The sequence below is a fragment of the Pan paniscus genome, chromosome 18 (assembly GCF_029289425.2).
Source record: "Pan paniscus chromosome 18, NHGRI_mPanPan1-v2.0_pri, whole genome shotgun sequence".
NCBI lineage: Eukaryota > Metazoa > Chordata > Mammalia > Primates > Hominidae > Pan > Pan paniscus.
Window position 1 is genome coordinate 76758972 of NC_073267.2, and position 19114 is coordinate 76778085.

The 19114-nt window shown below is 56.7% G+C and overlaps 2 protein-coding genes across 3 annotated transcripts in view; one reads left to right on the forward strand and one right to left on the reverse strand.

Annotated features, from left to right (window-relative positions):
- Positions 1-39: 39 nt before the first annotated feature.
- FHOD1 (formin homology 2 domain containing 1) lies at positions 40-18176 on the reverse strand. 2 transcript variants are annotated; one of them, XM_003812201.7, is made up of 22 exons: positions 17840-18154; positions 9989-10095; positions 9544-9608; positions 9021-9088; positions 8843-8948; positions 8675-8769; positions 8298-8409; positions 8116-8210; positions 7880-8023; positions 7607-7755; positions 7198-7374; positions 5005-5120; positions 4305-4915; positions 2693-2848; positions 2291-2473; positions 2084-2203; positions 1842-2003; positions 1254-1444; positions 967-1159; positions 719-881; positions 446-643; positions 40-369 (listed from the first exon to the last, which is right to left on the reverse strand). In XM_003812201.7, exons 1-22 carry the CDS (start codon positions 18038-18040, stop codon positions 287-289), a joined length of 3495 nt encoding a protein of 1164 aa, XP_003812249.3. In that variant the 5' UTR covers positions 18041-18154; the 3' UTR covers positions 40-286. The 2 variants fall into 2 exon arrangements, with proteins under 2 accessions (XP_003812249.3, XP_034796310.2); XM_034940419.3 differs by lacking the exon at positions 1842-2003 and having other exon boundaries at positions 17840-18176.
- Positions 8283-19114, forward strand: part of SLC9A5 (solute carrier family 9 member A5) — a 34532-nt gene continuing 23700 nt past the window's right edge. The window contains exons 1-2 of the mRNA XM_034940423.3: positions 8283-8421; positions 8953-9097. The gene's annotated coding sequence lies outside the window, so the exon portion shown is untranslated. The remainder of the gene's footprint in view (positions 8422-8952; positions 9098-19114) is intronic.

Consider the following 19114-nt stretch of genomic DNA (forward strand, 5'->3'; position numbering starts at 1 on the left):
AACCCAGCCTGGTGGGGACCCTGAAAGAAGAGAAACCTGTTGGATTAGCTAAGAAAATTTTATTTTGCTCCGTGCTTTCAAGGAGCTCACACACAGGCACATGCATATGCACACACACACACACACACACTCACACTCACATGCACACACACACGGCTAATACTGCTCAAGGCATGGCTCCTGGGCACAGAGTTCTGGGGCCAGAATTCTGCTCTGGGCCCTCCTCACTCTGTCATCTCCTGCACTGCAGTCCAGGGTCCAGATAGATTTCCGGGATACAGCACCTTCACACCTCCAGGCCAGGACCCTTGCTTAGTCCCAGTGCCTGCACCAGGTCATCTCCGAGCCCACTCTTCAACGTCCTTCTCACTGCAGGGACAGAGCAGGGTTGGAGGGGGTTGATGGGGTTCAGGTGGGCAGTGGGATTGTGGGGGGGGTTACTTACAAGACTTGCGGTTGCCGCGGGAACGCTTGCGTTCCCTAGCAGCTAAGGCACGAGGACTGCTCTTGGTCACTGACTGCACCAGAAGGTCCATGATCTCATCTGATGTATCACTGGGTAAACTGGAGCCTGGGGGTTCTTCTGGGGATGCAGTGGAGGGCCCCACTGTGGGCATGATTGGGGAGCTGCTCTGGACCATGCCTGAGGAAGGCCAGATAGCAAAGTCAGGCCAAGGTGGCACTGGAGCCCATTCCCCACAGCAGCTATGGGCCTCACCTCTGCTGCGGCGATTGTGTGTGGTGTCCTCAGGCCTGCTGGTCAGCAGACTCTTCATACTAGCATGACTGTCAGCATCTCCCCGGCCTGGCCCGCTGCTCACTGCTACTGGGACAGAGGGGTTGCTGGGGGCTTCCCCAGCCACACCTGAGAACTTCTCTGTCTGGAGAAAGAAGAAGGGTGAGCTGGGAGGAGCGAAGGAAACCAAGGAGGTGGCAGTCAAGACTAAGACCTGGAAGGGCACCCACCTCGGTGATCATGCGTCCCCGGGTCTTGTTGCGCTCACGGTATGTGGCCCGCTTCTGCTGCTGCTGTAGCACTCGTTCCCGGCAAGTCCGATACTCAAGCGCAAATTCCCGCAGCGTGTGGCAGAACTGCGTGATGCGCACTTCACGGGCCGCCTGCGGGGTGTAGCCCAGGTAGAGCAGGAAGGCATGGAACCTAGGCAGGTCAGAGTAGGGAGGGACAGTAAGTCCTGCTTATTGTCTGAGGGAGGGTGGTAGCCGTCCTGCCTCTCTTGGGTCCATGCCCCTACCTATTGCAGACACGGCGGTGCACTATCCTTAGCATGGCAACACGGCGGGCACACTGGGCCAGGAAGTGGGTGAGGCGGGCACGCAGGGCTGGGGCCAGCTCATGCTTGGCCAAGCTCCGCAGGCTCTCCTCGGCTGCCCGGCTCCGGCGCTCCAGCTGCCCCAGGTTCTCAGTCAGCTGTTCAAAGTCCACCTGAGAAAGCAAGGGGGTGCACATACTGTCCCCCCACACCCTGTAGACAAGACATGGCCCGAGGCTGCTTCTGGGCCAGAGTGGCCAGCTTGGGCCCTAAGGACACAGACATCCAAAAGCTCATAGACTAGTGCAAGAGACACAAGTTCATCTGATGTGAATGGGGAGCAGAAGGTTTACTGGGGGAAGTGGCAGTTAAACAGACCCAAAGACTGAGTAGGTGTGGCCAGGCCAATAGAGGAAAGAGCATTTCTGGCAGAGGGCATAGCTCACACCCAGGTGGCTGGAGCAAGCCCTGGCACAGCAGCCCAAATGGGGAGAAGGGGGAGGAGCCAGGCCCAGGAAGCAGCGCTCCTCATGCCTTGTCCGGCCTTGGTTGATTCTGGCAGGTGCTAACCTTGGCACAGCGGGTCAGGGCAGGGATTTCTGAATAGAGGTCAGAGGACTCAGGCCGGGTCTGGAGCACTAGGGAGCAGAGATGGTGTAGCAGTGACTGTCGACGCACCGTGTCCTTCACCTCTGACACCTTCTCCAGGTAGCTCAGCTCAAAGCCGCTGCTCTGAAAGGACCCTTTCTGAGCCTGGGCCTGGTTGGCTCCAGAACCCTGACTCCCCCTAGTCCCCATGTACTCTCACTCACCTGGGAGCCATTGAGGAAGTTGCCCACAGCTAGGAGGGTAGCCAGGATGCAGCGGAAGGTGGCATTCTGTACCAGCTGTTCCATACCCACTTTCAGGTCAAACAGTGGCTCAGCAATTTCCTGGTATGGGAGACCAGGGACTCTCAGACTACATGGTCATGATGCTTACCTGTCCCTACTGTCTGTCCCACTCCAAGACCCAGGTACCCGCTCCATGCTGTCATAGTCCAGCTTGAAGGCCCAGAGTTGTAGACGAGCAGCGAGGCCGCCAATGGAGGCAAGAGTCATCAGGAAGTTCTCGGCTGGGCCCAGGGGTATGTCAGGGTTGGCCAGCTGGGCTTCCTCAATCTTCTGCCGCTCTTCCTCCGTGGGCATCATGGTCAGTAGCTTCTGAGGATGTAGCCAGAGCCTGACATGGCCCCCTCAATGCAGGCCTGAGGCCTGAGGCATTGGTCTTGACCCCTCAGTCATCTAGGGGAGGCCCCAGAGTCTGGGGACTGCCCTGCAGAAATGCCAAGCCCATGCCCACCACCGGAGGGACAGGAAATGCCCACCTACCAAAGGAGAAGGCCAGACCTCCCCCTAACACCCATAGCTGGGTGACCTCACCTCAATGCCATCCTTGCTGACAGCAAACTCATCAAAGTTGAGCAGAGCAGCCTTAATGACATGCACAGGTGGCAGTGTGGTTAGGCCGATGTTGATGGCGTTGCTGCGCTTGGGGTCCAGCACTGTGGTCATTGTCCGGCGGCCCTCTCCAGCTTTCTGCGTGGTTGGGGGAAGGGCAGTGTAAGACTGAGGAAGGGGGCCTGACGCGGTGGCTCACGCCTGTAATCCCAGCACTTTGGGAAGCCAAGGCGGGTGGACCACGAGGTCAGGAGATCGAGACCATCCTGGCTAACATGGTGAAACCCCGTCTCTACTAAAAATACAAAAAAAATTAGCTGGGCGTGGTGGCGGGCACCTGTAGTCCCAGCTACTCGGGAGGCTGAGGCAGGAGAATGGCGTGAACCCGGGAGGCGGAGCTTGCAGTGAGCTGAGATCACGCCATTGCACTCCATCCTGGGTGACTGAGCAAGACTCTGTCTCAAAAAAAAAAAAAAAAAGACTGAGGAAGGGACTAGCTGGGACAGCAACCTCAGAGGGCACTCCAAGGCCCTCCTCTAGATTGCCAAATGATGCCACAACTGACAAACTGGCAACCTGGAATGTGTAAGGCATGGGGATGAGCTTAGATTCTTTTGAGACAGGGCCTGGCTCTACCACCTAGGCTGGAGTGCAGTGGTGCCATCATCGCCCACTGCAGCTTATCTTCTGGGATTTTCCTGCCTCAGCCTCCCAAGTAGCTGGGATTACAGGCGTGTACCACCATACCCAACTATTTTTTTTTTTTAACATTTTTTTTTCCGCCTCCCAGGTTCAAGCAATTCTTTTGCCTCAGCCTCCCAAGTAGCTGGTATTGCAGGCATGAGCCACCACGCCCAGCTAATTTTCATATTTTTAGTAGAGACGGGGTTTCACCATGTTGGCCAGGCTGGTCTCAAACTCCTGGCCTCAAGTAATCTGCCTGCCTTGGCCTCCCAAAGTGCTGGGATTACAGGGGTGAGCCACCATGCCCGGCTAATTTTTTTTTAACATTTATTTATTTTTATTTATTTAGTTATTTTTGAGATGAAGTCTTGCTCTTGTCCCCCAGGCTGGAGTGCAATGGTGCGATCTCGACTCACTGCAACCTCTACCTCCCGGGTTCAAGTGATTCTCCTGCCTCAGCCTCCCGAGTAGCTGAGATTACAGGTGCCCGCCACCACGCTTGGCTAATTTTGTGTTTTTAGTAGAGACGGGGTTTTGCTAATTTGACCAGGCTGGTCTCGAACTCCTGAACTCAAATGATCCACCTGCCTCGGCCTCCCAAAGTCCTGGGATTACAGGCATGAGCCACTGCACCCAGACCAACTTTTAGTAGAGATAAGGTCTCACTATGTTGCACAGGCTGGTCTCAAACTCTTGGATTACAGGTGTGAGCCACCATGCCCGGCCACATTTAGATTCTAGTTGGGGCACTGCTGATCCCTTGTTAGGAGACCTTGGACAATTTCCTACTCCTTTCTTTGCCTTGGTTTCCCCATGTGGGAAGTGAGTGACTAGCTCCAACAGGTCAGATCCTTAAGCTCTGATTCCCTCCCGCCTCCCTTGGGGCTACCTTGCAGATGAGTGGATTTACCTTGGAGGGCAGCACCTCTTTGGCACGAGACTCAAAGAGGTGTTCCAGTCGGGCCGTGTCCACTGAGACAGGCTCCAGTGAAGCCCAGAGGGTGGCGCAGGGCCCAAAGCGGCTTGCAGAGACTCCATGGCCCCCAGCCAGCTTCAGCTCACGCCAGAAAAGTTTTACTGTCTTCCTCTTAGTGGGGAGGGCTGAGCTGTCAGGCACTGAATGGGGAAGAGGGGCAGCCAGAGGTAGAGGTGGAGGTGGTGGGAAGGGGCCTTTGATGGGTGGGGGAGGTGGAAGTGGGGGAGGGGGGGGTACTCCCGAGAGCAGGGGCAGTGGGGGTGAGGGAGCTGGGATGTCTTTCCCAGCCTCCACAGACTCTACATTCAGCATGTCCTGGTCTTCATCCTCCCCTAGATCTGAAAAGTCCAGGTCCCCAATAGAGAGCTTGGGTGGACGGGTAGGGAGCTCCCAGATGGGCTCAGCCTTGGGGCTTGCTGGTATCAGTGGCTCCTTGGGCTCTGGCGCAAGGCTTCGCTGGGCCCGGAGCAGGACACAGGGGGCAGGGCTCTGGGGTGTTCTGGCTGCAGGGGCTGTCTCTGGGGAGTCCCAGAGTTGCCGGGCATCTAAAGAAAGGGAAGGAGCTGTCAGTGCCATGCCCCCTGTGGGGCAACAAAGCAACAGGCAGGCTCTGCCTGCTCACCCACCTACTCACCTGGGTGTCCACCCGCCTCATTGGGCATGGCCCCGGCAAGTGTCTCTGCCCGGCCCTGGGCCAGCGCAACCTGCTTCTCTGTTTCTGCTGCCGCCACATTCTCCAGGAACCGGGCTCTGAGGGAAGGTGCTTGTCACTGACAGCGTCTGACACACCCCAGCCCAGGTGTACATGCCTTGCTGAGCCCCTGGACACCACCCCCAATTGCAGGCACGCACAGACACACAGGGAACAGTCCATGCGCTGAGCAGACCAGAACCACACACCCCCAAGGCCAGCCCCTCTTCAGTCCTCCACATCTGGGGAGGATTACTACCAACCCAGCATTCCCAGGTGAAAACACAGGGAGAGGATCTACTTAACATCTAACTTGCAACCTCGTTCATGTTCACTGTCCTGGTTTTTTTTTGGTTGGTTTTTTTTTTAGAGACAGGGTCTCACTCTGTCAGTCACCCAGGCTGGAGTACAGTGGTGTGATCATAGCTCACTGCAGCCTCACTCTCCTGGGCTTGACCCTCAGCCTCCCAAGTAGCTGGGACTACAGACATGTGCCACCACGTCCAGCTGATTTTTTAATTTTTTTGAGGAGACAGGGTCTCACTGTGTTGTTCAGGTTGGCCTTGAATTCCTGGCCTCAAGCAATCCTCCCACCTCAGCCTCCTGAAGTGCTGGGATTACAGGTGTGAATGATGCACCCAGCCAAATTTTAAAAAATTTCTTTGTAGAGATGAGGTCTTACTGTGTTGCCCAGGCTGGTGTCTTGAGTCTAGACAAGGACTCTTAGAGCAGGGGAAGGGGATAGCTGTCCCAATGGGCATATCAGGCTGTCCCTCCCTTGGCATGTCTGGTAGCTTCTGGGAGCCTATGCCCAGGAAAGGGCCTGGTAAACAGGCCAGGTGCGGTGGCTCACGCTTGTAATCCCAGCACTTTGGGAGGCAGAGGTGGGTGGATTACTTGAAGTCAGGAGTTCGAGACCAGCCTGGCCAACATGGTGAAACCCTGTCTCTACTAAAAATACAAAAATTACCCAGGTATCCTGGTGCAGGCCTATAATCCCAGCTACTTGGGAGGCTGAGGCAGGAGAATTGCTTGAACCTGGGAGGCAGAGGTTGCAGTGTGCTGAGATCGCACCACTGCACTCTGGCCTTGGAGACCGAGCAAGACTCTGTCTCAAAAAAAAAAAAAAAAAAAAGGATGTGGTAAACAGTGGACCCTCAGTTTATGCTGAAATAATGGGTGCAATCCAGTGTTTCTTTTCTGGCCCCTCCAGCCTCTGTCAGCTCTCAGTCCCTGCCTTTCCCTCAGCCTTAGGTTACCCCTCCACCCCCACACCACACACCACACAGCACCCTAGGTCCCCTCCCTGCTCGCTTCTGAGCTGAAGACTTGGCAGAATGAGCCCCACGTTGGGTGTCCACATCCCCATCTCTGGCTGCTAAGGTGTTGCTATTGAAGCACAGGGACCACTGTGACCCCAGTGAATTGGTTCCCAGTGCTTAGCCTTTGGGTTACTGAGGAGGCATATGTCTGGGAGAGGATAGGCCTGAGTCCCCCAGCTTTGGTTGCATCAGGCACGTGGAACCCCTGCTGGGGGAAGCAATGCTGAAGCCCTGAGCACATGGCAGGCCTGGCAGGCTGGCCTCTGTACTTACTCCAGCCTGGCCTGCCCAGGAGGGGACTGGGGGACGGGTGGGCTCTCAGGGGCCCTGGGTAGGGGGGATGAGAGGAAGAGATGATAACTGTGGTGTCAGCTCCATGGTTGCTCATACCCACACAGAGCTAGGCAGTGATATTGGGGTTCCTTCCCAGTCGCAGTGGGAAGTGGGGGAAGGTATGACACGAGGAAACTGGAAGTGGAGGGGAGAGACTGACATGGAGCAGGACAGGGTGCTGGAAGAGACAGAGGCAGCAGAACAAGGGAGTGACAGATAGTGGGCGGGAGACATGACAAGAGGCAAAGACAGGCAGAACGTCGGAGGAGACAAAGGAAACCACAGGAGGAGGAGATCCAGTCAGAGCCGAACCCCACCCGCTGGCAGTCACTTACCAAACGGGAGCAGTTTGGTGAAGTCTGGAAAGAGAGAGAGAGAAAGCACGCGTTTGGGCAGAGGAGGCTGAGTGCCCATGGAGGGGCGCAAAGCGGAGGGACAATGGGAGAGAGGACTCCAGGGTGGCCTCTGTCTCCCTACTTACTTGTAGATGCTCCTCTCGCTGGAGGTGTCAGCTGAGGGTGCCACAGAGATGGTAGGAAAAAGGTTCACTGAAGCTTGGAGACCGGAGGGAGGGCCCACAGGGCTGGAGGCGGGGCCTGTCAGCAGGGCGGGGCCGGTGGAAGAGGTGGGGCCTACCGGTGAGGCGGGGCCTGTGGGGCTGAAAGCAGGGGCTGTCAGTGGGGCGGGGCCTGAGAAGCTGGAGGCGGGGTCTGTCAGTGGGGTGGGGCCTGCGGGGCTGGAGGTGGGGCATGTCGGTAGGGCAGGCCCAGTGGAGGAGGTGGGGGCTGTCTGTGGGGCGGGGCCTGAGGGGGTTGGGGTCGGGGCCTGTCAGCTCACTGGGCCATGCCTAGTAGATCCACCCTTTCCCATCTACGGATGCTCGTACTTACCCAGGTTCCGGGGCACGCGCTGGGCAGCCCCCGCCTTCCAGAGAACGGCGGCTCCTCTTGCCCTCCTCAGAAGAAGGCTTTCGTCGTTCCCGCCGCCCACCAGCGCCTGGGGCTTCTTCGATGTCTCCATCCTCCAATTTCAGGGCGTTCTAGCAGAGGCGGACCAGGATGTAAGAAAGTGGTTAACGTGTATGCAGGTGGGGTGGGGCGCTGGGGACTGCGCTTCTCTCTTCCCTCCTTCCAATCCCCCTCAGAGCGTAAGGCCCGGCCCACCTCGTAGAGCACAAGCTGCGTGCGCAGGTCGACGTCAGTGCCCGCAGTGCCCAGGTGGCGCTGGACCAGCGCTTCCATGCCCTGCTGCTCCAGTGCATCCGTCACATCGTAGAAGGAGTCCTGGTCCGGGAGCGCCGCCAGCGTCTGGAGGGCGGGGATAAGAAGGCAAGGCTGAGGTTGGTGGGGAGGTCAGGAGCCTGAGCATCCCAGAGCTGGCACCCAGTCCTTGGCCACACCTTGTTGATGAGGGTGACCGTGTACACCAACAACTCAGGGTCAGCGCCATTCTTCTCCTCCAGGATGGACACCAGATTGGCCCAGGGAGGAGCACCTGCCACACAGAAAGTGGAGCAGTCATGGGGGAACAGGTAGGAGAGAGGGCTCTGAGCGGTGGGGGGAGAAAGGGACAGTCTCTGACCGGTGGTGCTGGCCACAGAGTTCACTGCACGGATGAACAGCGGTGCGTTGTTTTCGGAGTATTCTACAAACACCAACAGCAGCTTCAGGGCTGTCTTCACCACCAAGCGGGACTGAGGAGAGAGGTCAGTACATATGAGTGGGGCTTAGGCCAGACCTGTGCCAGCTGTTGCTGGGGAAGGGGAAGGGCTGCTGGGGCTGGACCCAGAGAGAATCTAGGCAGAATGACCCTGGCCCCAGGCCCAGGCACTGAAATGCCTTATAGGCTTATAGAGGCCTCAGACTCACTCCCTTCCAGCCCACTTTGCAGAACAGGAAACTGAGGCCCAGAGAGAAGCAACAGGCAAAGGGTATAAGGCTGAGTGGAGAGCCACTTACCAGGCTGGCACACAATGTGTACAGCCACTGAATAGTGTCACTGTGGGCCACCACCCCCAGCATTCCATCCACAAACAGCATCAGCTGGCCGAGCGCTGGGGAAACAGGGATGGGCAGAGTCAGCGAGGGTCGCTGGAGCAGAGGTCATGGGAGAGGGGCGGGGCTGACCTCTAAGGATGTAGCTCTGGTAGTTGTGGTCGGCAGCAGCACCCACACGGATCAGGCAGCTCAGCCCCTCTGAATGCACGAACTCAGGCACCAGGTCTTTGTCCTCCTAGAGGCACCATGGGGGAGTTTAGGGAAGCTTGGGCTACACACTTACCCCCAGCCCACTGCGGGGCCTCACCTGGAAGATCTGCTTCAGTGAGAAGAGGGAGCGGCGGAGCTCAGGACCACTGGAGCTATACAGCTTTTCTGCAAAAGGTAGGGTATAAAACCCTCGATGGACACAGACTCACTGTCTTCCTCTGCTTGGATACAACCACAACTCTCCACCAAAGAATAGTCTAATATATATGTTTTGGTCTGAGAGACAGGGTCTCACTCTGTCACTCAGGCTGCAGTGTGGAGTGCAGTGGCACAGTCATAGCTCACTGCAGCCTCAAACTCCTAGCCTCAAGCAATTCTCCCACCTTGACCTCTCAAAGCACTGGCATTGCAGGCATGAGCTACCACGCCTGGTCTGTTCTAACATTCTTGAATCCCCCTCCACTCCCACCATGGCCCTGGAAGAAGAGGTCAGGATAGGGAGAGGAAGGAGCACATACAGCTAAACCTACTTTGCTCACTGTTCAGCACAGGCCTGAAGGTGAGCCAACTGGGCTATGGGGAGGAGGTGCTGCTGGACATGGATGCTCTCACACACTCACCCAAGATAGCGTTGACCCTCACAGAGAGCTGGGTCCGAAGGATCAGCGTGGGCTTCCGCCCTTTGCTGGAATCAAGGATCTCTGTTAGCAGCTCCCAGCCTATCCCTCAGCATTCCTCCCCACAAGCCAAGGGAGCCAAAGACCTCCCCATGCCAGCCCCAGCCCAGCTTGTTCCTCCCAGCTGCTCCTCCAAGAACCCAAGGGTTGGTCGGACAAGAGGGTTGGTGCAAACACATGTATCTCAGGTATGTGGGAGAGCCCCTGACTCCCACCTTGGGCAGCAGGTAACACTGGCCAGGCTTTAGAATTCCCCTGGCACACTTCCCTGGGGCAGGAGGTGACCCATGGCTCAGGCTAGTGATCGAGTGTCTCAGCTGCTGACATTTGAGCCAGCCCCTGGCAAGGGTGGGGGTAACCTTGCCTCCCTGGCCCCATCAGTTCTGACCTGATCTCTTCATAGAAGCCCTCCAGCATCTCCCGCTGCTCTTCCAGGGACAGCTCGGGGTCCAGGTAGTATCCGGAGGGAGACACTTGCAGAGCACAATCCTCCAACTGGGGGCAAAGGGAACAGCTGTGAGAGTGAGGAAGAGGTGGCAGGGGAATTTATGAAGACCCCTGACCTCTTACCTACCACTTGAAGGGTGGCAGAGAGACACAGGGTCTGCACTACAGCTGTGCATTCCTTCAGCAGTTGCTTCTCAAGCACCTACTATGTGCAAAGCCCATCTGTGTCAGGCACCAGGCTTTCTTGGCCTTTGTTTGTACCATCTCCTCTCCTGGCTGATACCTACCTATTCTTTAGGTTGCTATGCAACCCACTCCACCCTGTGTGTATGCTCCCTTTCGAGACCTTCCACACAGCATTCTAATATCCGAGCCACTGGTCTCCTCTAGCTGCGTTCTCTGTGTTCAGGCACTCCGTCTGTCTTGCTCCCTGCTGTATCTATAGAGCCTGGCATAGCACCCGACACACAGTAAGCACTCACTAGGACTTGTTGAGCTAATAAACACAGATGAGGAAGGGGAATGGAGAGAAGATGGGAGGAAGTTCCTGCCTTCGAGGAAGCTCACAGCCCTGTGGGGTGATAAGCTGTAGTCACAAAGCATTAAGCCCCGGAAAGAAAGTGTTAAGATGGCTGGGAGGTGCAAACCCACCCGGGACAGTGTGTCTGTGTGTGTGTGTGTCTCAGTGAGTAAGAGGGTGAAGACGGTCTGATCCATAGACTTCCCAGTCCCACCAGATTTCAGGGTCTTTGCCCTCCCCCAAAGTGGGCTACAGTTACAATGGTCCTAGCTGGACCTCAGAGACACCCAAGGGGCCTATTAAAAAACTAACTTTAGGCCAGGCGTGGTGGCTCATGCCTGTAATCTCAGCACTTTGGGAGGCTGAGGAGGGTGGATCGCCTAAGGTCAGGAGTTCTAGACCAGCCTGGCCAACATGGTGAAACCCCGTCTCTACAAAAATGCAAAAATTAGCCAGGCATGATGGCGGGTGCCTGTAATCCCAGCTACTGCTGGGGAGGCTGAGGCAGGAGAATTGCTTGAATCCAGGAGGCAGACGTTGCAGTGAGCCGAGATCATGTCATTGCACTCTAGCCTGGGAGACAGAGTGAGACTCTGTCTCAAAAAACAAAACAAAACAAAACACTTTAGAGTCTGACTCAGTCTACAGTAGGACCCCAAAGCCTGCCTTTGTAACAAGCAGGCACATGCTCCATCCACGTGTCCATGTTTCCCTCCCTGGGCTCTCCTCCCCCGCCACAAGGCATGGCACTTAGCCCCTTGAGAAGTACTTGTAGAGAAGCCTGAGGGAGGTGACTCCTGTGAGTCGGAGGGTGGCACTCTACCTCTCCCAGACACCTCCCTCCATTGCACAGTGCAGATATGCAGGTTCAGCAAAGTCTCCTTGACTTAAGTGGCTCTGGCCCTTGAGATGCCTTGGCCCAGGGAGAGCCCACCTCTGGAGAGGCAGGGGGTCTTCTGGTCTCCATCTTACTGGGCATGTCAGTTCCAACATTTGTCCTGCTGTTTGGTCAGCCCTGCCCTCTTCTGGACCCTGCCCAAGGGCTTCCAACTGGCCTTGGTCCCCTGGAGAAAAAGGGAGTCCAGCTCCTGCCCCAACCCCTACCTCTGTTTAGCACCCCTTGCGCCTGCCTCAGAGCCTGACCTGGCTCCTTCCCCACAGTTTAGCCTGTGGGGCCCTTGGATGACCCCCCCCCCACCCACCCCCGCCTGGGACCTGGGACATAGGACAAACACTCCAGCCTGTTCTCTGTCCCACTTCCTGCCTGGCTGCCTGCCCTCCCCAGGGTGCCTTGGGCGGGCCTGGCCACTTTCCCCTCCGTGGGAGCAGAGTCATCTTCTCCAGGGCCTACTGGGAACAGGCCTGAGAAGGGGCAGCAAGGCCTGAGGGCTGGGGTATCTTGTCCAGGGCCAGCTCAGCTGAGGGCAACCCACATTCCTCCTGATCTCTTCCCACACGGTGACTCAGCAGCCTACCACCCCACCCCCATTCAGGCACAGCCGCATCTCCCTCCCTTGGCCTGGAAGATTCTGGGACCCTAGAAGAACACACCTACCCCAGAGCCACCCCCGTCAGGCATCCCCTCGAATCACACACATATAGAACAGCTCATTCTTTGAACATTCATGACCAGGCTGGTTTCAGATGCAGAGGACCTAGGAGGAATTAGACACTGCCTCTGCCTTCCCTTCCTTCCAGCCCAGTGGGGCAGATGGGAAGACAGACAGACGAGTCAGAAAAAGCTCACAAATGAATGTGGAATCACAACTTTCACAGTGCTAAGAAAGGGGAGGGGCAGAGTGCTATAAAGATAAACGGGAAGGGAAAACATGTTACACCTGGTAACTGCTTACACACCCAGGTATAAGGTCGGGTATGCACTGGCCAACACAGGCTGAAGCAGCACAGACCCAGAAAGGTCAGGCCCACCACGCTGTCCTGCCTCCTTGCATGCTGTAATCCCAAGAGAGCAGAGAATGTCCCTCTCCTTCCAGGACACCTGCATCCATTTGGGGAAGGGTCCTGAAGGTTAAATAGTCCACATTCTTTTTTTTTTTGATATGGAGTCTTGCTCTGTCTCCCAAGTTGGAGTGTAGTGGCGCAGTCTCGGCTCACTGCAACCTCTGCCTCCTGGGTTCAAGCAATTCTCCTACCTCAGCCTCCTGAGTAGCTAGGGTTACAGGCGTGCATCACCATGCCTGGCTAATTTTTAGTAGAGACAGGGTTTCAGCATGTCATCCAGGCTGGTCTTGAACTCCTGACCTCAAGTGATCCACTTGCCTCTGCCTCTCAAAGTGCTGGGATTGTAGGTGTGAGCCACTGTGCCCGGCCAATGGTCCACATTCTCTAGCCTCCTCAGCCACTTCACCTGTCCAATCCTGCCAGGGCCCCATTTCTGGGGAGGAGGTCCAGGGAAACAGGTAGTCCAGTGCCTTCCAGGACAGTGTCTCCCCACCCCCAGCTGTCTGTCCTGGGTGGAAGTGTGGGGTGGTAGGCTAGAGTCAGGCAAGCAGCAAAGAGCAGGAGACTTCCTGCTAGCAGGATGGCACATGTCCCTCACACCCCGGCCCCTTCCTGGGGTCACCCTTCTGAGAGCCAAACCTCTGGGCCTTGTTTCTCACACCCTGGGGCTGGGCCAGGCCTGAATAAGCCCAAACCCTGGTCCTTGCTGACGGGGCTTAAGCTCAGCACGTAGTATGGGCCCACTTCCCTGACACCTTTCTGGCTCTTGTCTTCCTCACTTCTCTGGTCTCTGTCTTGGGGTGGAGTCTTTCCCCCATTCTTCCCAGGCTCAGCTTCTCACACTGGCCTCCAGCCCACTATACTCTTGACTTTCCAGGCTCAGGCTTTTCTGGCGGCCCAAAACCAACTGGTTATGTATGGTTTTATATGCAGGGTCAAGCCCAGGGGACCATGGCATCTACTTCTCTCTCTCTTTCTAGCTATCTATCTACCTATGTATAATATATAGATATAGATCTATAATATATAGATGTCTATAGATATTGATAATTTATATATATAGCTATGTATCTATTATATATATCTAGACATCTATTACATATATCTATATATATTTTATAAATATACATTTTTCCCGCTTGTTTCTTTAGACTGTCTTACCCAATATTTTTAATAACAGTGTAATCAGGTAAGACTGAACATACCAGAGCAGGGTACAGGGAAGATGGAAAAGAGGCAGGATTATAGGCTGAAGGGCTTTCATTTTAGAAAATAATTGGTTAACTGCCTCTTTTGTCTCCTTTCCTATAAACACAGGACCCTGTGTTCTGAAGACCCTCCTTTCCTGTTATCGCAGGTCTCCAACTAGAGTGTGACTTCCTGAATGAGATGACAAGGATGGGCCTTGGGGAGGGAAATCCACTTTTGTTATCTTATGCTTCCTCTGTGCCAGGCACCGGACTGCCTCTTTCTTTTCTTTTTTTTTAATAGAAATAGGGCCTTTGCTATATCACCCACACTGTTCTTGAACTCCTGGCCTCAAGCAATCCTCTGGCCTTGGCTTCCCAAAGTGCTGAGATTACAGGCATGAGCCACCATGCCCAGCCTGAGCCGCCTATTTAATTTGATTCTACCAATAATCCTTTTACAGATAGGGAAACCAAGAATCAGAAAATCAGCGCATTGCCCCAGGGTGCACAGCCAGGAGCCAGGGCTAATTGACCAAATCTTGGGCGGATGGGCCCTGGAAATGCTCCAAGGAACCCTAGAGGGGAGGTGGAGTGAGGGCTGGGGCCAGAAGGATTGCCAAGAGCTGAAGACATCCTCTTAGTTTTCTGGACTTTGCAAATACCCCAAACTGGTCCTCCCAGTTCCAGTAAGGGAACACCAATAGACACACGCACCCCATGCAAGTTAGGATAATAGTATCTACCTCTGCCAGGACCTAGGTGTCAGGGTCCCTCACCAGTCTGCAGCTCAGCCACTCTGTTCCAGAACGACCAGCAGATTGGATAGACCAGCCACAGGGGAGGCTAGGAGGAGACCAGGACTCATGCCCACACCTCAATTTTCTACAGTCTCCCAAAGGCTCCTGAGATGTAAAAAGGCTAGAGTGGGTTGGGGTAGGGTCAGAAAACATTCCAGGACAGTGCCACCCCTGTCCTACTCTGATTTTTAGCCACAGCTAGGGAAACAAAGTTGCTGTAATGAACAGATTTCTAGGGCTATCCCCACTGTCAGGAGGAGAGGGCTTTCCTGGCCTTTGCAGCAGGGTCAGAGAGGCACCCCAGATCCCCCTACCCGGAGCTCAGGGAGAAGTCAGTGCTATACCAGGTGTGGTAGGGCCTTGGGTATCGGAGAGGCTCCTGAGACACTTCCCAGAAGGGAGGGTAGAACTGGGAGGCTCTAGATTAGGAGATGAGATGCAAGGCCAGAAGGACACATTCTCCCCTCTGGCAAAGGCAGGTCTGGGCTGGGGGAATATTTTGGAGGGGAGGAAGGCACTCCTGAGTTCCCCCAGGGACACTAGGCCCGGCCCAAGACACTGTCAAGCTCCCTTCCACCAACAAGGGCCAGGAGATGAGTCAGAGGCTGTGGCCAGGAGCTTCCTCCTAGTCTAGGAGGAAATGAGCAAGGCTTTCTGAGATCTGAAAGCTCTTTAAAAAGGAAGCCCCCAGGGGAACTCTAGGGGCTAGGCTCGGCCCAATGGGGTGTGTGGGTGGAGTCCCAGGGAGAAAGCAGGCTGGCCTCTGTACATCCCCAGGGAGGGGGGTCATCTGCTGGGATGATCAGGGCCAGTACCCGGGGCCAGTACCCAGAGGAGGACAGAGGCCACTTGGCTGTGTCCTGTCCTCTGCTGGACAACTGTACATAGGACGAAGCAATGAGTAGAGAACCCCTTCCTCTTATTTCTGCCCTACAGCTTGGGACAGGGATGCCCTGGTTTCTGGGCCACCTCTTCCCTCTAGAGGGCCGGCAAGACAGGCCTGAGTCATGTCTGTGACTCTGGGGCACCCACTTATAGGACTACGGGAGGAACCAGCTGTTGACATTTCCTGCAAGGAGGGGCCCTGCTCCCCCTCGCTCAGCTCTCTGATGTCCATGTCTCTGCCCTATTCTCAGCCCCTCTTCCTCCAGCCTTCTATTCTGGGGCTGTGGTCATAGTTTATATTTGGGTTGAGCACATCACAGTGCATCTGACCATTCCTGGCAGAGTTGCTAGCCCCAGGGAATCCTGGCTTCTGGCATTGTGGTAACCTAGTGTGCCACCTCCATATCCCTGTGGGGGAGGGGAGGCAGTCCTCAGGTACTCCAGGTGGGAGAACATGAAATCGGGGAGACCAGGAAGGACTGCATTGGGGATGAGGAACTTATATTCTTCACTGGAGCTCAGTAGTGTCCTCAGCTAAGGAGCAGGGAACACAGGGCAGAGCACCTGGTAGGGTTGGGTGGGGACACGGGTCCCATGAGAGGGAGATAGAAGGAGTGGTTCTGAGCCTCTTTCTTGCAGCTGACTTCCCAGGCTTGCCCCCAGTTGGGAAGAGGTGTGTCAAGGGGCTGGGCATGGTGGCTCAAGCCTTAATCCCAGCACTTTGGGAGGCTTAGGCAGGCAGATCACCTGAGGTCAGGAGTTTGAGACCAGGCTGGCCAACACGGAGAAACCCTATCTCTACTAAAAATACAAAAATTACCTGGGTATGGTGGCGCACACCTGTAATCCCAGCTATTTGGAAGGCTGAGGCAGGAGAATTGCTAGAACCCGGGAGGTGGAGGTTGCAGTGAGCCAAGATAGCCCCACTGTACTCCAGCCTGGGAGACAGAGCCAGAATCCGTCTTAAAAAAAAAAAAAAAAAAAAAAAAATCGGGGGGGTGGTGTCAGGGCTAGGTCCAATCCTTGAGTTGCAGGATGAGAGGAATACAATATTTTCTCTAGTGCCCCACCCTTATTTCAGGATCCGGACTTTAGGAGCCTGGAAGCGGGAACCAGTCTTAGTTCAGCACTCCTGTCTTCCCAGCCCCCATCCTGAATGGGAGGTGGCCTCCAGCTGCACACGCTTCTTCCAGGCACACCTCAATTTGCCCCTCTGAATAGGGCAAGAGAAGCGGGGGCTGAGTCAAAACTGGCGGTGAGCAGTGTCCTGCATTCTTCCAGCCATGGCCTTGAAGCCGGGGTTCTGGCCTGGACACGTGCCACTCTCCAGGCCAATAGTCTCACCACCCCTCCCGCCAGCGCTCAGAGGCGGGGCTGGCCGCAGCGCGAGGAATGCGGGCTGGGGGCCCGGGGCACATTCCAGGGAAGACCCCAGGCCTAAGGGGCAAGTTTACGCAACTCGGCGCCCAGCTGAGGCTGGGAGCAGGGGAGGGCACCCACCCCGACTCTCCTCTTCTCCAGCACTGGAGGCGGCCGGGCTGGTGGGGAGCTTGTGGGGGTGGTAGTGCGCCTCCCAGAGCCCTGGCCCGGAAACAGCGCGCCGGAAAGGGCTGCTTGCGGGGGGCTGACGGCGGCGAGAGGGAGGGGAGAGGAGGTAGGCTGGCCATCTGGAAAAGGGCCTCTTTCCGCACTGTGCACAAGTCCGCTTCGGGGCGGCAGCAAAGTAGGGCAGGCCGGCTGTTTAAAATAAGCCCGGCCCTCCCTCTGACTTCCAGGCGCGGGCCGATGGGCGGCGAGTGTCCGGGGGTGGGGGCGGGAGCGGTGACTCAAAGGGCTTTTCCACCCGTGCAGCCTCCTGCGCTCTGCGGATCCCGGGCCAGACCGCTTCGCGGGGACTCCCCTCACCCCGTGAAGTCTCTCCTCGGCCGGCACTCCCATACTCCCATTGACCTACAGGGTCAAGCCCCAATCCAGCTTCCTGACACCGCAGGAAACCTCTGCCACCTCTAGTAGTCCGCCTCGGGCCCGCCCCTCCTCGTGGTCCCGCCCCCACCTCACCTGAAGCAGGTGGAAGCTGGTCCCTCCCCAGCTCCGCCTCCAGGGTCCGCTACAGCCCAAGCGGCTACCGTCACTCTGACCAGGGAAGCCACCCTGGCAGACCGACGGCGAGTGGAACTCGAGCACCTCCCCAGGTGCGCCTAATTCGAAGGGCAGTCAGAATGGCGGAGCCAAGTTCCTGGCACCCCTCTTCAGTTTCCCCTCAACTTGAGAGGGGACTCCCCCGCAGGCGGGGCAGAGTGGACCCTGGGACCCCAGCCCAAGACTTTTCCGGAGGAGAACACTCGCTCCAGCCTCTTCCCGCGGGGCACCTCCCACCAGTTTTCATGGCGCCCACCCTGAACCCCCGATCGCCCCAACCTTTCTCCGGCCTCCCTCACCTTGAGCGGCGCTCCCAGCAGGCGGTGCACCGCGGGTATCTGCGCGCCCAAGGGCAGCGCCCCGTCCAGGCTGCAGGTGGGGGCCCGGCGCGGCTCTGGGAAGTTGGCACATGCGAAGGGGTCGGTGTCTTCCAGGTACTGCACCCTCACGGTCACCACTGATATCGGCTCTCCGTCCCCGCGGTCTTCCCCGCCCGCCATGGTTCTGCGGCCGGCTCGCGCAGCGCGGCTCCGAGTCCCGGCCCCAGTGCAGCTTCTACTCAAAGCACACTGTAGCTCCGCGGTTGGGGCCGGGCCGGACCGGACGCGGCTGGAGGGGCGGGGCCAGACGGAGGCGGGGCCGAGGAAGGGGGTGGAGCCAAGATTAGTCCCCGAGTGCGCGCCAGGAGGTAACCACTGCCGGAGGCGGGGCCGCCGCTAGCCACTCACAGGGCCCAATGGGAATCCCGTTAGTTCACTGGCTAGGAGGGCGGGAAAAACCGAGCTCGCGCCCCACCTTCGAGAACGCGCAGAAGGCGGGGAGGCTTTCTTTGGTCTGGGGGTAGTGAGGCTGCGTTCTCTTTGAGGGGTGTTAGGGCAGATGGGGCAGAAGTTTCTTTAGATAGTGGCCGGCCAGGTCTCTCTTAGTTGAGGGACAAGATAGCCCTCATTCCTTCCATTTGAGGGGTGAGTCCCTGTGGTTTCCTCATTTAGGGAAAGCAGTGAGAGGGGGTCCCTTCAATTTGGAGCAAGAAGTGAGAATAAATTCCACCCAGTTTGAAGGAAGAGGTGGGATCAGTTCCCTTTAGTTGTAGGAGGAAGAGGGAAGGATGCCCTTCAGTTTTCTGGGAAAAGATTGGGATGAGTCAGTTTGAGGGGGCAGGTAGAACACGTTCCCCTCAGTTTTGGAGAAAAAGTGGGATGGGTGCCCCTCAGCCTGAATGAAAAGTGGAGACGGTCCTCCTCTGTTTGGGGCGCTATGAGCCGAATGCCCCTCAGATTTGGAAAAAGTTGGGTGCATCTCGCCTAGTTTGAAGGGAATCAGTAGGCTGGGTTTTCCATAGGTTCCTGTCAGCTTCATCAAAGAGATGAGACAGTTCTCTGTAGTGTGACTGAAAGGGAGGGCCAGGTGCCCCTTGGTTTGGGAGATGAAGAACAGCCTCCCTCTTCGCCTGGCACGAGCTGGGCCAGTCTGGGCCTTAGGGTTTCTGGGACGTTGGGGGCAGCGTTGTCCGTCACTGCTTTGGGGAGCGTCCAGTGCGCGTGCGCAGCTCAGGTCCGGGTGGGGGCCGGCAG